Genomic DNA, 18133 nt, shown 5'->3' on the forward strand with positions numbered 1-18133 from the left:
GACTGGGGAGGGACACTTGGTCCGGGGGGAGATTGGGACAGCCCACTCTGGCCAGGGGGTGAGTGAGGAGGGGCGGCCATAGGGCTAGTGTCTGTCGAGGCCCTGTGGACAGTCTGTGAACTGGGCCCCAGCTCAAACAGTGGAACAGCATTTCCCCTGTATGGCGCTAACCTGTCCCGGTGCAGTACCACTTTCCTGCCCCTCGGTGGAACCTGAACCCTATAGACCACTTCGCCCACCCGCTCAATGACCCTGCATGGCCCATCCCAGTGAGAGTCCAGCTTAGGACTTCGCCCCTTCTTTCGCTTGGGGGTGTAAACCCAAACCAGTTCCCCCGCTTGGAAGTCTCTGCCTCGACTCCTCACGTCATAATTCCTCTTTTGCCTCATGCCCGCCTTTTCAAGCTGGTCTCTGGCAAAAGCATGGGCTTTTTCGAGGCGATCCTGGAGTTTCCGGGCATACTCTGGACCCGGTGGAGGTTCAGCGTCTGGCGGCCTACCAAACGCTAGGTCTGCGGGTGTTCGGATCTCTCTGCCCAACATGAGCAGAGCAGGGGTGCAACATGTGGAACTTTGAACAGCTGAGCGGTAGGCCATTAAAACAAGGGGAATGTGTCTGTCCCAGTCTCGCTGGTGGTCAGCTGTGAGGATGGCTAGCTGTTGTCGCATAGTTAAGTTAAAACGTTCCACTAGCCCATCGCTTTGTGGATGCAATGGTGTGGTGCGTGTTTTCTCCATCCCCAACTGCTCGCACATGGCAGCAAACACCCTTGATTCAAAATTGCGACCTTGGTCACTGTGGATGGCCTCTGCTGCCCCGAACCGGCTAAACATGCCCCCAATTAGGGCGTCAGCAACCGTTTCGGCATCCTGGTCTGGAATTGCATAGGCCTCAGGCCACTTTGTGAAGTAGTCCATCGCACACAACACATACTTGTTCCCCCCTTCTGTTACAGGGAATGGCCCCATTATATCCACCCCCACCCTTTCCATAGGCGCCCCAGACGGTTGCTGTTGCAGTGGTGCTCGGGATTGGTCCGGGGGTCCCTTCTGCGCCACACAGTCATCACAGTCCCGGCAGAAGTCCTCGATATCCCGGCGGTGTTGACCCCAGTAGAAGCCCTTTTGTAGCCGACGGAGCATTTTGGAGGTGCCAAAGTGCCCTGAGCCTGCGGCTCCATGGCAGGCCCCCAGCACAGCTTTCCTGAGGCGTTTTGGCACCACAACTTGCCACACCTCCTCTCCCGTGGCCGGCTCCTTCCATGCCCGCTGCAGCACGCCGTCAGACAGCCGCAGCACCCCAAATTTGCTCCAGAGCCCCTTTGTGGCTGGCGACAGGCCCGACACTGCCCCCCATGGTGGTCTCTGTCCATCGAGGACCCACTGTCGCACAGGCCTGAGGTCTCTGTCTTCCTCCTGGCGGGCCACCCACTCAGCCGCCTCCACCACCTGAAGCGCGCAGCAGGTAGGTTCGATGTCTACCTCTTCCCCTCGCAGCTCCCTTTCTCTGGCGTCCCTCCTGTCGCAGTAGCTGCAGCCATCCGCGGCACAAGGGCGTCTGGACAGGCCATCAGCGTTGCCGTGCTGAGCCCCAGCCCTATGTACCACGGTGAAGTGGAACGACTGCAGCTCCTCGAGCCAGCGTGCTACTTGTCCCTCTGGCTCTCGGAAGGACATAAGCCACTGGAGTGCTGCATGGTCTGTCCTGATGGTGAAGGGTATGCCACAGAGGTAGTACTTGAAGTACCGGGCCGCTGCAACAACGGCCAACAGTTCACGCCTTGTCACGCAGTAGCGGCGCTCGCTCTTGTTGAAGACGCGACTGAAATAGGCCACCACTCGCTCTCCTTCAGGCCCTGTTTGTGACAACACGGCCCCCATGCCGACGTTGCTGGCATCCGTGTCCAGCACAAAGGGTAAAGTCGGGTCTGGAGGGATGAGGACTGGTGCCTGGGTAAGTGCCTGTTGCAGAGAGGCAAATGCCTGTTGGCATTCCCTGGACCATGTGAATGGCTGGTTTTTCTGGAGAAGGCGAAAGAGTGGTGCGGCAATGCAGGAGAATCCCTTGACAAACTTCCTGTAGTAGGAAGCCAGCCCCAAGAAGCTTTTCAGTTCTGTCTGATCATTGGGGACAGGCCAGTCTCTGATGGTGCGGACTTTCTCCTCCAGCGTGTTGATGCCCTCGCCGCTCACCCTATGCCCAAGGAACTCCACTTCCCTGCGCATAAAGTGGCACTTCTCTGGGTGCAGCTTCAGCCCTGCCCCAGCTATCCTGCCCAATACCAGCCTGAGGGAGTCTAGTGCTGCTTGGAAAGTTCTCCCATGAGAAAGCACATCGTCCAGATACACCAAGCATTCTTGGCGGGGAACACCGGCCAACACACTGTCCATAAGCCTCTCAAATGTCCCCGGCGCATTACACAGTCCAAAAGGCAGCACCTTGTACTGCCAGTGCCCCCTGCGTGTGCTAAAGGCAGTCTTAGGTCTCGACTCTGGAGAGAGGGGGACCTGCCAGTACCCACTCCGCAAGTCGAGTGACGAAAACCACGAAGACCCAGTAACCAGGTCCAGTGTCTCGTCAATGCGTGGAATGGGGTAGCAGTCTTTCCTTGTCGCATTGTTCAGCACTCTAAAGTCCATGCAGAACCTCCACCGTGGGCTGTTTTTCTTTCGTACCATTACAATTGGTGACGACCAGGGGCTGTTGGAGGGTTCAATGACGCCTGCCTGCAACATCGCTTGAACCTCCTGGTCCGCAGCCTCCTGTTTCACCCAGGGTAGGCGGCGAGAGCGCACTCTGCTCGCCCCCCCCCCGCCAGTGTCTATGTGGTGTTCTACTAGGTGAGTGAGCCCCACCTCATCCTCACTGAGGGCGAAAATGTCCTTGTACTCCCACAGCACTTGCCACAACTGCATCCTCTGCTGGTCATCCAGACCATCACAGTTCTTCTCCCAGATGCCTCTGACCGCCCCAGCCCGATCTTCCATGTCCATGGGCCGTTGCGGTGGGGTCACAACTCTCTGACCCCCCGCTGACTCTAACTGGCCAGACTGTAACCCTACTTCCGGGTCTGCAGTCAAACTGTAGGTGGGTACAACCTGCGTCACCTGCTGTGAGGGCGACATAAGCTGCACATGTTGACCCCCGGGCAGGACTAACACTCCCGCCCCCAGGTCCAATGCACACCCTGTGAGTCTCAGGAAATCAAGGCCAAGGATGCAGGGATCACGCACATCTGCCACCCATGCCGGAAAAGTCACTGCTACCCCCCCCACTGTGAAGGCAAAAGTTCCCCTACCTTTCATGGCGGCGGTCTGCCCGGTAACTGTTTGCAGTTTCACAGAGGTCGGTTCTAAGACGGTCCCAGCTGGAACAACGTCAGGCCTGATTAGTGTAGCAGTGGACCCAGTGTCCACCAGAGCTGAACAAGACACATTTCCCACCAACACTGGAACATGACATAAATTACCCACTTCAGTCCAGCCTACGGTTATGACAGGGTCAGTGGGTGTGACCGTGTCCATGCACTCCCCCTCCTCTGAAGAGAATTGCAGTCCCCTGGGAGTGGCTGACGGGGTCCGGGGTGTCGGGGCTACCCGGACCCAGTCCCGTTTCCCTGATGTCCCCTCACCGCAGGGCAGTGACGAAACAGGTGTCCAGCGTCGCCACAGCCCCAGCACCGCCTGGGGTTGCGGTCAGGTCTCCTTGGAGTGCCCAGCGTGGTCGCGCACACAAGCTCGGTGAGCTCTGCTGCCCATGCCGGTGTGGAGGTCTCCGCAGCTGCTGCTCTGACTGCAGGGCCCGCATGCTCCTGGCCAGCAGTGTTGATGTGTGCACGTACCGCCTCCCTCTCCGATGCTCTCTCCAACGCTTCCAGGAGGGTGCTAGGGTGAGTGAGTTGCACCTCCACTCGCAGCTCCGCTGGGGACAGGGCCTGGACGAAACGGTCGCGTGCCAGCTCGCTCTGTACAGTTGGAGGCATGCTGCCATAGGCTCTGCGCGTCAGGCTCTCTATTTCATTGGCCAGCTGACGGAGGGGCTCACCAGGTCGCCGGTGCCTGTTGTTCAGCTCTGCTCTCAGGAGATCCACTCCCCCGAAGCGCCCGAATCTTCTCTGAAGTGCCCCAACCAATGCCTCGTAGTCCCCTCTATCTTTGGGATCCAACAGCATAAGGCAGTCTACAGCTTCATCAGTTAAACACATTGCCAGTTCTAGGGCTTTGATGTCATTGGGCCACTTATGTGCTGTAGCCAACAGTTCAAACTGGGCACTAAAGGCCTCCCAGCTCACCTTCCCGTTGAATTTCGGTGTTTTTACGGCTCTCACGGCTCCAGTATCAGCGGCGGCACGGGCGGCGCCATGTTTGTTTACATTCCCTCTCTGCTCCACGGCCGCGTCGCAGGCTCCCATGGCAACCGTACCTCTAGCGTTAGTGGCTTCTGCCTTGACCTGCGATGGCCGCCCGAAACCTGCTTCACCGGCCATCCTCTCCACCACCTCCCGAAGCCTCATCACTTCAGCGCCCAACTGCCTCTGCTCCCTCCAGTGACCGAAAGTAAGCCCTTCATCTCCGACCTCCTCTCCCTCCTTCATGCCCGCGCTGGAAAACATCTCCTTAACTAGCCGAAACACCGAGCGCCTATGCTAACTGACAGCTAGCTAACAACAAAAAAACAAAACGAGTGGGTCTTCCCAGAGTCAGGCAGAGTTTCCTTCGTAACCTACCGAGTGTTTTATTCTGACACCAGTGTAATAGACCAGAGCGGTAGTCTCTTTAAGGCGTTTATTGTCAAAAAGAGCTGCTGTTACAGCCACAACTCACGCATTCATTTCCAGTCCAACTCTCCAACTTAACGGTAAATCATTCCACAACAATTAGACATTCTGTACACATTCCATAGAACACCTAGACACGCGCCCCTGTTTCCCTTAGCTCAAGGCACTAACACAATAATAGCACAAACAATAACAGTAACAGAACATTAATAGAACACAATAAACACGGGTTATCACACTATTATATCAATTACCTTAGTAAAGTTCAGTCCAGGAAGGAATCTCATAAGTGTGGTTGCCTTCTGCGCTGTACTGACTGCGGGGCAAACAACATGATAGCTGTGAGTATGTGTGTGGAACTAATGTGCAGACAGTTGTTCGAGTGTGGCATGAGTACCTACTTTTAATAAATACGACGGGTTGCTCAGCGCAATTTTCCTCGGGTTCAGCGTGGCTTGACTGCAGGGCAGACAGCATTGTAAACATTAGACACTTGTGTACGCGATATACTACTTTAAGACGGCAGAGAAGGTAACTGAAACGAACGGCAAACTACTTACTTAGAAGTTGATCCAAATCTGTAATGAAATCGTGTCGAAGGAGTAATTTCACCGCCGGCACAGCCAAAGTATACGTGCTTCTCAGCGTTTACCGCTCGAGTGTGATTTGAAACAAAGGGCTCACTGGAGCTAGTGGGAACGTCACGTCATGTGACAAGCTGCAAGGCTGCCAACCAATCAGGGTCCATCTATGGTTTAACCCTGTGAAACCTGAACCATGAAAGCAATGAGAGAAAATTCTAATTTTTTGGAATTTGCTTCAATATTGGTCCCTTATAAGAAATGTAAAAAAAAAAAATCTAAATTTTGTTAAGGTCACTGAGATATTTAATGCATCATATATGATGCATCAGGCTTTTAATGAATGAAAATTCCAATTTCATGACCATTGAAAAATGACTTTTAATGCATTTACAACTTTTTTATTTATTTAAAAAAGTTGTCAGACAATTTAATTTGAGGATTATCTTTAAATATTTAGTGAGATCCTGCCATTTTTTTTAAGCCTATCCTTGTTTTAGCAGGACCATATTTTACATTTCCCACAGCCTGGTTAGGTAATTTTTTAAAATCTATGTAAAAACATAGCTGATCGAATGCTCAACAACCTATTTATGAGTGTGATATAGATCATTATTCATTTTTGATGTGTAATTTGAATATATGGGTCCATTACTACAATTGGACCATTTCTCCATTCACTTCAATGCATTTTTTACGAGATCATAATTTCAACATTTTGCATTACATTTTCAAAATTGCAAGTAAAACGTGTTTCTTAAGGCAATATCTTTGTCTTGAAGTAAAACAACTTGTGTGTTTTGTTAAACGATCGTCGTGGTATGCTTTGTAAGTTTCCCTATGGAGCAAATGCATTGATGGCTGACTTCCTGCCACCGCCGGATGGTGCTTATATGTCTCATCAGTTTTAGCACGATCTCTCTGCAACACGGTGTAAAAATATAAAGCAAGTGTTCAAATTAAAGGATGTAGAGCAGTGTTTCTCAAACTTATTCAGATCTAGGACCACTTTGTCCTCCCAAAAATGTTCAAGGACCACCTGTCAACTGAATTTACAGGTGACAGGTGCTAATTTCGATGCAGATCACTTACTTCTTGTTCACATTTAAAACCCTGACTTATTATGGTGAAAATGAGACTTCAGCTATATTTAGCTCTGTAATAATATTACAATTATAGTCTGCTGCTAGCTTGTCTTGGAAAAGTAGTAATTTCCTTGCGGACCACCTGAGCTCTATCGCGGACCACTAGTGGTCCCCGGACCACACAAAATCACTGATGTAGAGTTATATTTCGGAAATATGTACACACACAGGCGCGGAGTGGCCGTCGGGAGATCGGGGACTTGTCCCGGTGGGCCGCGGCCGTGAAATGTAATAATGCAGCCGCACTGCGTTCCCAACCGGCCCTGAAGTTTAAAGATGGTACTTATATGCACTGGCTTCCCACTTTCCACTTCCCTATTTAAGAAATAGGCTGACTAGCCAGTATTTATACCGTATACCAGACGGCAATACCTCACTGACGGTGTCAAACAGTAAATTGGCCACACCCCTTCTCTACTGATAATTTTCATACACCGTAGATCGCGGAAGTTTACAAGATCTTAGTAACACAGTTTCGTTTTCAGTATTTGAAGAACCTGTGATATGTATATTGGTTACCAAAGGATGGAAATATGAATAAATTATGATTTATTTTCCGATTTCCACACGACTGTTACAGTTTACAGTCTTTCCAGTCCTGATTCACTTGCTCTGTGGTTATTGACTTGGGTTACGAACAGACTCCACCAAGTGGTAAGGAAGATAACTGCACCTAACAGAAGCAAGATAACTGCACCTAACAGAAGCAATGGGTTTTGTTTTGATTTGTTAGACCTACCAGTATATCTCCTTATAGTCGAAATAATATTATTATCATACATATATTTATATGTGGTACATTTAGGATGTAGCCTATGTCTGAAGAAATGGAACAAAATAATTACCACACAAGATTCTGATGTGACCAGTCCTGGGTGTGTAGGCTAATAAGCTGTGGATTAAAGTAGAGTGATTGCAAGAAACAAAGACATTTGCTGCGAGAAGACAGCGTTTTAAGGTAGGCCTACACCGTTTGGTTATACATTTTGTTGACTTATGGTTGTGGTTTGAAGTAGCTAAGTTTGGCTTATTTGCTGCATGGTGGGTTTATTGCACAATGTAGACAGACTTTTTGTAAGCTATAGGCTACTATACTATATTTTGTAAGCCTACTCTTCTAAAAATCCCCACACCCAAAACTTTGTGCCCATGCTCATCCTGTCTTCCTTAAACGATATTTCAATTTTAAACTGTCAAAATGACAGTGGAGTGCACATTTGCATGGAACAGTAGCGTGATGTAGCCTAACCTAGGCCTATGAATGCTTTGGACTGTGATGATGGCTCCAGTGGTGTAGTCTACTTTTTGAAGTGGGTATACTGTATATTTGAGCATTTTTTGATGTGTGTATAGTCTACTGTATATATTTGTGCTATTTTAATGGATCAATCAATTTTAAGTGGGTATACTGTAATCCCTGAAATTTTGAAATGGGTGCGTATACCTGCGTTTTACGTAGACTACACCACTGGCTGTGCATTTCATCAAGGTGTAGGCTACAATTCTCCACTTCAGGTTGATATTTTGACAACACTAATGTCCACATGTAGTACGACTGCAGATTTCGTGGCTTTTGTCTTTTTGGTTAGGAAACCATGTTCGCTTTGTTTTTTTTTTTTTTTTTAAAGAGGGCCGCCAAGGGGAAAATTCTCCCGGTGGGAAAAGGTGGGCCACTCCGCCCCTGTACACAAACCTTATGCAATTTGACGAAATCTCAGCATCGGTCAGGGAAACCGCTTCTACCCTATTTTCCTGTTTTTCGCCGAGCTGTGGTCAACTTGTTGTCGACCGCTGCTCTCTTGTGGCGGTTTCCGCGTACTGCAGGACGTTTGGAAATGACACGCAGGATGTTTTTCAGATCGATTTTTTTTTTGTGTCAGCGTGGAGAGGGCTTTGAATTTGATGAGACATATATGATGCATCCGGCGCGATAGGGTTAAAGGAACAGACCACCCTTTTTTGATTTTCACATATTTACAGTATTTTCCAGCATTATTCATGAATGTGTCTATCATTTTCTTCCCAGTGTTTTCTTTCCAGGACCCTGGTCAAGAGACAGTTTTGACCGTAGATGGATGAATTAGGTGTTTCATGCTAAACAGCTGTAGCCTGCATGTAGGCCTACACACAGTGCACAAACATCATACATTATTATACAGCATTCTATAATGGTGCAAGAGCTCCCATTCACTTTCAATGGGCGGACCCAACGTTCGGTGGTCACTACTTTTCTTTATTATATGGTGTGACGTCATCGGTCGAATGCTCCATTCATTTTAACGGGACTCCTCAACGTTCGCACGTCTGTTATTTTTCGATAACGGACGGGTTGGTCTATAACAGACCACTGTCAATGGCAACAAGACTTTTCACTGCTAAAGCGACTTTTCAACAAGACTCTAATCAGCTGCTGTGATGGACAACACCTGTTGTCCTGGCTAGCTGTTGCCTAGCGGTGTTCCACAACGGCACTGTTTTGTTTTGCGCAGCAACAATCTTAACATTAAATAGGCCTAAAGAAATGTCCCCGCCATGTGTGAATCATTTAAGTATATCCATATAATAAGCGGGTTAACTTTCGGCGAGTCGGTCGCTTTGTGGAATAGCAGCACTTCAGAGAGAACAAGACCCCTCCGCTCCGCGTCGGGGTCTAAAGATTCTCTCTGTCGTGCTGCTATTCCACGGTAGCGACCTTCTGGCCGAACGTTAACCCTTACGTAATGCCCACCTAATAATACAGTATGGCAGCAGCGCGATTAGCGCACGCTGCTGGTGGCCCACTGATGCTCCGGTAACCAACCACTTCTCAAACGTCTCAAGACGAATTGCAACAACAATGGAAGTCTCATTCAGCGATTCATTGTAACAGTTATGTCATCCTGACGAAGTTAATAATAACAGTTTTTTTAATAGGCCTAATAAAAGGCCGAGTGGTAGCCCATCAGGGTTCATCAGCAACATGTCCGAGTGTTGCCGTTCCAAGAAAGCAAACTGTCACTGTCAGCCGGCCGCTGTCGTGACATCTTTTATTAACGCTAGTATTTTTTATTTCATTTTTTTTTTTTAACAAGTGAGGAGTTTGTTTACAGTTTCTCCTCCATGTGGCGCACAGTGCTCTGCATGTAGCAGGATCGATAATGATGGTCAGGGCGCACAGCAGTGCTTGGGTTGCTATGCTTTTTTTGTTGTTGCTTTTTTCGTATAATATACTGTACTGTACTGCAAGTACTCTGCTGCACTGCACTGTACTCTACTGTACTGTACTGTAATATACCATACTGTATTCTACTCTAGTGTACCATACTGTACTATACTCTAGTGTACTGTACTGTACTGCAATGTACTCTGCTGCACTGTACTCTACTGTACTGTACTGTAATATACCATACTGTATTCTACTCTAGTTTACCATACTGTACTATACTGCACTCTAGTGTACTGTACTGTACTGTAGTCTACTGTACTGTACTGTACTCTACTGTACTGTACTCTAGTGTACTATACTGTACTGTACTATACTGTACTCTACTCTACTCTACTCTACTCTAGTGTACTGTACTGTACTGTACTCTACTGTACTATACTCTACTGCACTGTACTGTATGCTACTGTACTATTGTATTGTGGTGCATGGTTGGCCATCCTTCCTCCTGGACTATGTGTGTGCCTTGCATATCAAGAAAATGAGTAATGGTTCACCTTTATAGTATATGCCATATGAGAATTGTTGCTTTATATTGATATTTCTCCTATAGGTAAGGGTGGCAAAGACCTACGGTTCATGTTGTCCATGAGCTGTCAGTTTTGAAGTAGCAATTGAGGTACTCAATGATCACTGAGGTAACGGTAATACAACACAAGTAGGCTACTAGGTGAGGACTTGTTTGCAAATTCTGAAAAAAGAAATCCATTTACCTCTGTCTACTTACTGAACACCTACTTAGAAATTATTTTCTTTATTTCATTTCAACTGAAGATATACATCGAGTAATCTATAATGCCATTCTTAAACAATGTCTTAAATGCACTCTCTATATGCACAATACTACCTGTGAAGATGTAGAATTTGGTGATGTTATGGGTTATTCACACACATGGAGAGGTCTTGTCCCCTACTCTATCTCATGCAAATAAAAATATCTATGTTATGAAAATAAGAGGATGGAGAAGCTGCTACCTTGGACACCTCCCCATTCAGTATGCTGCTGAGTGAGCATTCGCATCAGTCTATTCTCACCTTAGTTTTAGTGTGGGAAATACTCATTTTAATTCAGGCCAAGTATGAATCTTCTCAAATTGTTCACAATGTTACATTTGCTGTCAAGCATGTAAGCACAGACTCACTCATATGACATGTTAGAAAGTTTTTTTCAGAGGGCTCCTAGGCTAGAATTACTACATATAAACACCATGCAAAGTCTGGTGCTTTTGTCACTTCCGTAACGGTAAAACCCTTAACAGACTCCACTATAATCTATCCATGTCAAAACATCTTCTTGACCAGGTTCCTCAGAGGCTTTTCACTAATTCAACCCTGAAATACACACATTTTACCCACAGAAAAACAATTTTGTGTCTGGTTTTACCATGCAAAGCTGATTTCATGAATGCAAATTAGTGCATAATTAATGATGCATGCCCTCATTTGCATATCTAAACATCAAAATACAAAAAACATCCAATACATTTTTTTTTCTTCTTTTATCGTCAGTAATCAACTGAGAAAGTTTCAAGGTGATATCTACGATTTCATTTTTCAAGCCTATTCACCAGTAGTAATCCTTACATTAACAATATATTTATGCTAATTATGCAAATTACCCAAAGTGCAACTTTGGGCAACCAAGCTAAATCCCCTTCATTTGACCTATAGATGACATTTCTGCAATAAAACTTTAGGGTACTCAACATTTCCGGGTTCATGAAATCACGACTAGACTACTATGTCACACCCTCTCTTTCTGCCTTCTTTTGTTGAGTTAGAGACTTTGGCCTGGCCCGCAATTCAATTTGCGGTCACCAGGGGCGTCGTATAGGCCAGCAATGGTGAAGAATCTTTAAAAAGGTCCTGGTTCTGGTTCGTGGTCCGGATCAGCACCAAAATTTAATCACTCATTCCTTGCGTCACTCCCAACAACTCCAAATCCGTTGATTAGTTTATTGAGTTATCCTGCTGACAGAATCTTTAAAAAGGTCCTGGTTCTGGTTCGTGGTCCGGTTCGTAATCACTTGTTGCTTGGGCCATTACCAACAACTCCACAAAGTTTCAACCAAATCCGTTGATAAGTTTCTGAGTTATCCTGCTGATAAACAAACAGACAGACAGACAAACAGACAGACAAACCAATGCGACCGAAAACATTACCTCCTTGGCGGAGGTAATAATAATGATGGCATAGGCTAGCATATCCAAAACAAAAGGCATAAAGATCAACCTAAATGGAATTGCAATGAATGGAATTATAACTAGACTGCCTGTGCAGTCGCCTTCGACTGCTTAAGGTATATCCCCGAAACGCAACGCTTCCAGTCCCCCATCATTCCTACCACTCCCGTCCACCTTTTCATAAACGTATATGATAAATACAAAATATTAAAGAAATATATTTAATATCTATACATAGATTAATGACATGCATAGGCTTAAAACCAAATGACTATTGTGAAAATGAAGCAAAAAATGGGGCAAATGGTAACACTGTTTTAATGGTTCACTATTACAGTGAATATACCATATTAGGTACAGTGTAATAACCATTGTAACAATATCTAATACCATGTAATACCAGTGTAACACCATGTACCAATTTTGTACTACATCATGTATTTTTGTGTAAGTGGTATTACATGGCATTGCATATTGTTACACTGGTATTACACTAGTATTACATGGTATTAAATATTGTACACTGGTTATTACACTGTACCTGGTATTGCATATTGTTACACTGGTATTACACTAGTATTACATGGTATTAAATATTGTTACACTGTACCTAATATGGTAGATTCACTGAAATGGTGAACTGTTAAAATAAGGTGGTACCGGGCAAATCAATCCACCCAGTCAGAAGTTAGGCTATGGGCCAAATAAAAATTCCGCCATTTTGAAACTGTTGACCTCCAAACTCAAATCAGTTCATGAACCTACCCTAGAGCATTAACAGACCAAATCTGGGACAAATCCATCCGACTGGTCAGAGGTTATGAGCCAAACAAAAATTCGGCCATCTTGAATTCAGCCATCTTGAAAGTGTTGGCCTCCAAACTCGAATAAGTTCATGAACCTACCCTAGAGCATTAACACACCAAATCTGGGAGAAATCCATACACCCAGTCAGAAGTTATGGGCCAAACAAAAATTCGGCCATCTTGAATTCAGCCATCTTGAAAGTGTTAACCTCCAAACTCTAATAAGTTCATGAACCCGCCCTAGAGCATTCACCCAAAAAATCTGGGACAAATCCAAACATCCGTTCAAAAGTTATCGCGTTAACACGAAAGACCTTACGGCGCAGGCAAAACCATTACATCCCCGACGCTCCGCGTTTCGGGGATATAATAATTGATAGAATTAATCACTTTGCACTGATCTCCATACCCTGCACCTCTAAGTAGTTCATCATGTGTGTGTCATTGTGAGCATGATTTGCCTACAGATGGTGGTTTGCATGAGTGCTGGGCGCCTCAGTTCCCTCGGAGTGTTTATACTGCAGCCTCAGTAGTGCACATGTCTGACTTCAGACTGTCACATCTGAATGGACAACAAGATGGCTTTAGCTCTCATCCTCATCTGGACACTCACTCTCTACTGCCAAGGTACCACACACGTTATTCTCTTGACCTGACTTACAGATGTTTTTTATACATATCCACAGACATGACGATTACAGTTTCTTCACTGATTATGAAGTTAACTGTAATATAATTTCATGTGATTTCATTTCAGGATGTGAAGGTTACTGTAAGGATTTAGAGGCATTTTTAGAAAAACAGATTACATCTATTCCATCAATCACTATGTCATTGGACGTTAACATTTGTACATTATACAATACCTTTGTCTGTGTTTCAGGATGTGAAGGCCAGATTACTGTGACTCAGACTCCAGCAGTGAAAGCTGTTCTTCCAGGACAATCGGTATCAATCAGCTGTAGAACCAGCAGTGCTGTCACTGTTGGCTATTGTTACCATGGAGGAGGTTCAGGCCATCAATGTCTGCACTGGTACAAGCAGCCGTCTGGAGGAGCTCCCAAACTCCTGATAGAAGCTGCTAAATATGCCCACACTGGGACTCCATCCAGATTCAGTGGCAGTGGATCTGGCAGCGACTTCACTCTGACCATCAGTGATGTCCAGGCTGAGGATGCAGGAGTTTACTACTGTCAGAGTCTACACTATCCCAACGGTAAAGTGATGTTCACACAGTGATAAAGCGCCGTACAAAAACCTCCCTCAGTCAGGCTCCACATGACTGCACTGCTGCTGCTGGAGCTCACTGCAGGTGGTGGAGAGCGGAGAACAGAAGTGATGAGGGAGGGGGGACTTCTGTACTAAAACAATCAAACTATGTGTAATAACAACCATTCAGGGACACAACAGAGAAAACTACAGAAAGGAATTTTGGATGAGCCACTACATATTTTTAAATCCCTTTCAAAATGTATGATATGGGATTGTCTGAAATGTACCCAGTCATGGCATGTTACGGCTACTTACTCCACATTCTATAACTGTCATTTTGACCCGTATCACTTTGGGGGGCTTATACATCAATATTTTCTAAACTCTCTGATGCAACAGTGATCACATGTTGAGTAGACAAGGCAAAGAGTGAAGTATGTGGAAAAAAGAGTGCAGATATTGTTTGGTCCTTCAGTTGTGCGTCAATGTTTCAACCTTGCACGATAAGAGCACTAGTGGTTCAATCCGAGAGCTTGGATTGAGTTTACTCTCTTTCTTCACCGTCTCCTTATCTTTCTCTCCCTGTATCTCCCACTCTCAAAAACATAAATAAACAGAAATTCACGGGCAGGGTGTGGGGAACATGAGGGTGAAGATGAACTACATTTTTTTTTCAATTTTCATAATTTTCTATATGCCCGGGTCAAATTGACCCGAACACCCTCTATGTAACCAAAAGACGAACACCTTACAAGGGTTAATGTTGTTATGGGGCAATTTACTGGTTTAGGGTTATTTGATATTAAGGGTTATGAGACCATTGTCATACATGTATTCCTCCCCTCTCTCTCTCTGCTGCTTCACTGTTTGTACACAGAGGTGACATCATTGAGCTGCGTGCGCATTGTTGGAGCAGAATCGTCCATGTACCGCATGTTTGTAAAGAAACTAGCCAGGGTTTTGGATGGTCACAATAACTTCAGATGAAGTATAAAGTGGGCGCCAGACACACGGGTATTCCTGATGGTGTCCTTTGTCCAGTTGGTATGTTTAATTTCTTGTAACCACAAACATCTGTATGCTTCTGGAACAGCCTATTCCCTTTCGGACGGAAATGTAGCGTGTACATTTAGGATTTCTATTTTTTACAAACGTACACGCTTTAGGATGGCAGGTCTTCTCTCCTTTAGGGTCTGCACTGTCTGTGTGTGTGTGTGTGTGTGTGTGTGTGTGTGTGTGTGTGTGTGTGTGTGTGTGTGTGTGTGTGTTTGAGTCAAAAATGTGCGCACAGTCATGATGACATAGTTTCTAAACGGGTCAATGAGTCCATCTACTCTGCTGTCCTGGGGTCAGCACTGCCCCCTTTGGCTCCACCTGCCCTCTCTCTATGCTGCTGCTGTCCATGGCGCTGAAGATCCTGAAGTTCCTGTGTCCTGGGAGTTATCATAACAATAGGTGTTTAGGGAGCTAGTAGGCTTTGTGCTTTCACATGTATTCCTCTCTCTGCTGCTCCAAATCAGTCCATCCTCCACACTGCTGTCCTGGGATCAGCACTGCCCCCTTTGGCTCCTCTTGGTTGTGTCCACCCTACTCCACCTGCCCTCTCTTCCAGCAGACTTCCTGCGTTGAGCTCCAGCAACAGCAGTGCAGTCATGTGGAGCCTGACTGAGGGAGGTTTTTGTACGACGCTTTATCATTGCGTGAACACAGATTTGCTGTTGGGAGAGTGTAAACTCTGACAGTAGTAAACTCCTGCATCCTCAGCCTGGACATCACTGAAGGTCAGAGTAAAGTCACTGGATCCTCCAACAAATCGACTGGGAGTTGAGCCTGATGGATCGAAATGTTGTATGACCTAAATACATTTCAAAGCGGAGCTACTGTGTGCGGACTTGTACTTTTTCCACTAAGCCAACACATTAACATGCATGGATGTTTATGTTTATTCGGACCTTAGCTCTGACATCATTAACAGTAAAACAGAGATGTTATCCAGTCCACAACTGAACTGGGCCAACCCTTAGAACTAGTGAAGGTCCGCCGACCATGCTTATCCCAGGGCAGGGTGAACCAGTGAGATCAGTAGATCATATTTATGACAGGGCATGGTGAGTTTGGTGCTGGATGGTTTAGGGGGAAACTCCAAACTGTTGAATATCCTGATGTGTCAGTAGGTTTCAGGACAGAGGATACATTGCCAAATCTACTGTCAGTTTACAGTATGCATTATCGTCCATGTACCTAGCCAGAAAAAATGTCGCGCTTTTATATGATAGCATGATAGAGGTTAATCATAGACCTATAGGCTCAGAGGTGGTGGAGAGCTTCAACAGCTTTTAATTCCTGGGGGTGACTGTAGCTGAAGATCTGTCCAGGGGTTCACAGATAGCCTCAGCCGTGGGTAAGGCCCAGCAAAGACTTTACTTCTTGAGAAAGTTAAGAGGCTATCACATCCCCAGACCGCTGCTGGTGAACTTTTACAACTGTGCGATCAGCAGCGTTCTGATGTATGGGTCTTTGGTGTGGTACTCAGGCTCCACAAAAGCAGACCAGCAGGCACTCCAGCGTGTGGTGAAAATACCGCAGAGAATCACTGGGACACCTCTCCCAGAGATAGGTACCATCTACACCAAACGCTGTCTACGAAGAGTGCAAAATATTTTGCAAGACTGTCACCACCCTGCTTTCCACCTGTTCCAAACTGCTGCCCTCAGTCAGAAGATACAGGTCCTTACAGACATGAACTACTAGACATTCTAATAGCCTGTACCCTGAAGCCATTAGACTGCTTAATTCTAATGCTCTTACATAGGTCTCTGGACTGGTTTTCTGTGATTTTTCTTTTTAAGGGATGGCACTTACTGTAATATCCTATTGATTGTGTGTGTGTGTGTGTGTGTGTGTGTGTGTGTGTGTGTGTGTGTGTGTGTGTGTGTGTGTGTGTGTGTGTGTGTGTGTGTGTGTGTGTGTGTGCACCTTAAAAATGTCAACAGCACTGGGTTTAACCTTGATTTGTGGGGAGGGAGATCTCATTTTCCTGTTTGATTTACTTGATTAATTTATTATTATTCATAGATCTGAAACTCCTATGCACAGCCAGGTTCCAGGTGCTGGTGTAGTGCAGTCATCAGTAATCCACAGTAAAGAAGAAGGATCACCACACACTGGTGGACTTAATTTTGCTGCTTTTTATTTAGGTAAACAACGCGTTTTGCCTTGCGCTTCGTCAGGTTCACTTATTATTGCTCATATTATTACTATTATTTATTTTAATGTATTATACTTCATGATATACTTCATGGATTTAGACTTTCTTTGACTACTATTTTTTTTGGTTACTTATAGGCCTACTTAAAGTAAAGTATGATACACTAAATGCACTTAAACAAAGTTTGATTTTGGTACCAACAAGTAAACTTAAATTCTGATAGTTCTAGTTTCTAGTAATTCTAGTTTTAATTAAGCATATTTAAGTGTCCCTCAGCACAGTAATAGTTGTTCCAAAATAACACGACATAAAAACACACTTTTGTAGTATGTTTAAGATACAAAAGTACACTTAAGATGTAAAGCTCAATCTGAATTTAAATATTACATATCAACATTACATGTGATATGCTTACTTCCAAGTGTATATAATTTTTTTTAACCATCATTTAGTGTATTTTAACCTAGGCGTATTTATTCATAACGCTTTGTAACATTGAATAACGTAATGCCAAGACAAACCACACCTTCAATTTTATTTTCATGGTGAAAACATCATATTGAAGAGCACAACCAGATCCAACAAAAAATTAAGCATGTAAGGCCTACCTGTTAAACTTGAAGCATAATACGGAAGTCTGTATTTAAGTTCTGTTATTAGTGTATGAAGTGCACTTATTAAACATGTAAACGTGTCTTTAATGCTATAAAAGCATACCACCACCATTGATTTCTAAGTATTATTATTACGTTTATAAAAGTATGTTTAAAGTACACTACTCAAGACTATTACTTCAAGTAAGAGGTCCAAGAACAGGTAGTTGTGGTCAGTGGTTAGAGCGCAAGTACGAAGATCAGTGAATTGCAGGTTCAAACCCCGATTGAGGCAGTGGTTGTTGTCTGAAGTGTAAGTGAAAGGAAGGTTCATATGAATGGTAAAGGCTGTGAATTTAGTACCAAAAAGTCAACTTAAAATGTGTTTAAGCTCTACTTAATCCTATTTCAAGTGCATTTAAGTA

At 45.1% G+C, this 18133-nt stretch overlaps 1 gene segment (V, D, J or C); it reads left to right on the forward strand.

Annotated features, from left to right (window-relative positions):
- Positions 1-13095: 13095 nt before the first annotated feature.
- Positions 13096-15576, forward strand: LOC134464812 (Ig kappa chain V-III region PC 2485/PC 4039-like). The segment is given in 3 exon segments: positions 13096-13322; positions 13579-13911; positions 15428-15576. Coding segments are annotated over 3 exon segments (543 nt in total).
- The last annotated feature ends 2557 nt before the right edge of the window (positions 15577-18133 follow it).

Source organism: Engraulis encrasicolus, chromosome 15, assembly GCF_034702125.1.
Source record: "Engraulis encrasicolus isolate BLACKSEA-1 chromosome 15, IST_EnEncr_1.0, whole genome shotgun sequence".
Taxonomy (NCBI): Eukaryota; Metazoa; Chordata; class Actinopteri; order Clupeiformes; family Engraulidae; genus Engraulis; species Engraulis encrasicolus.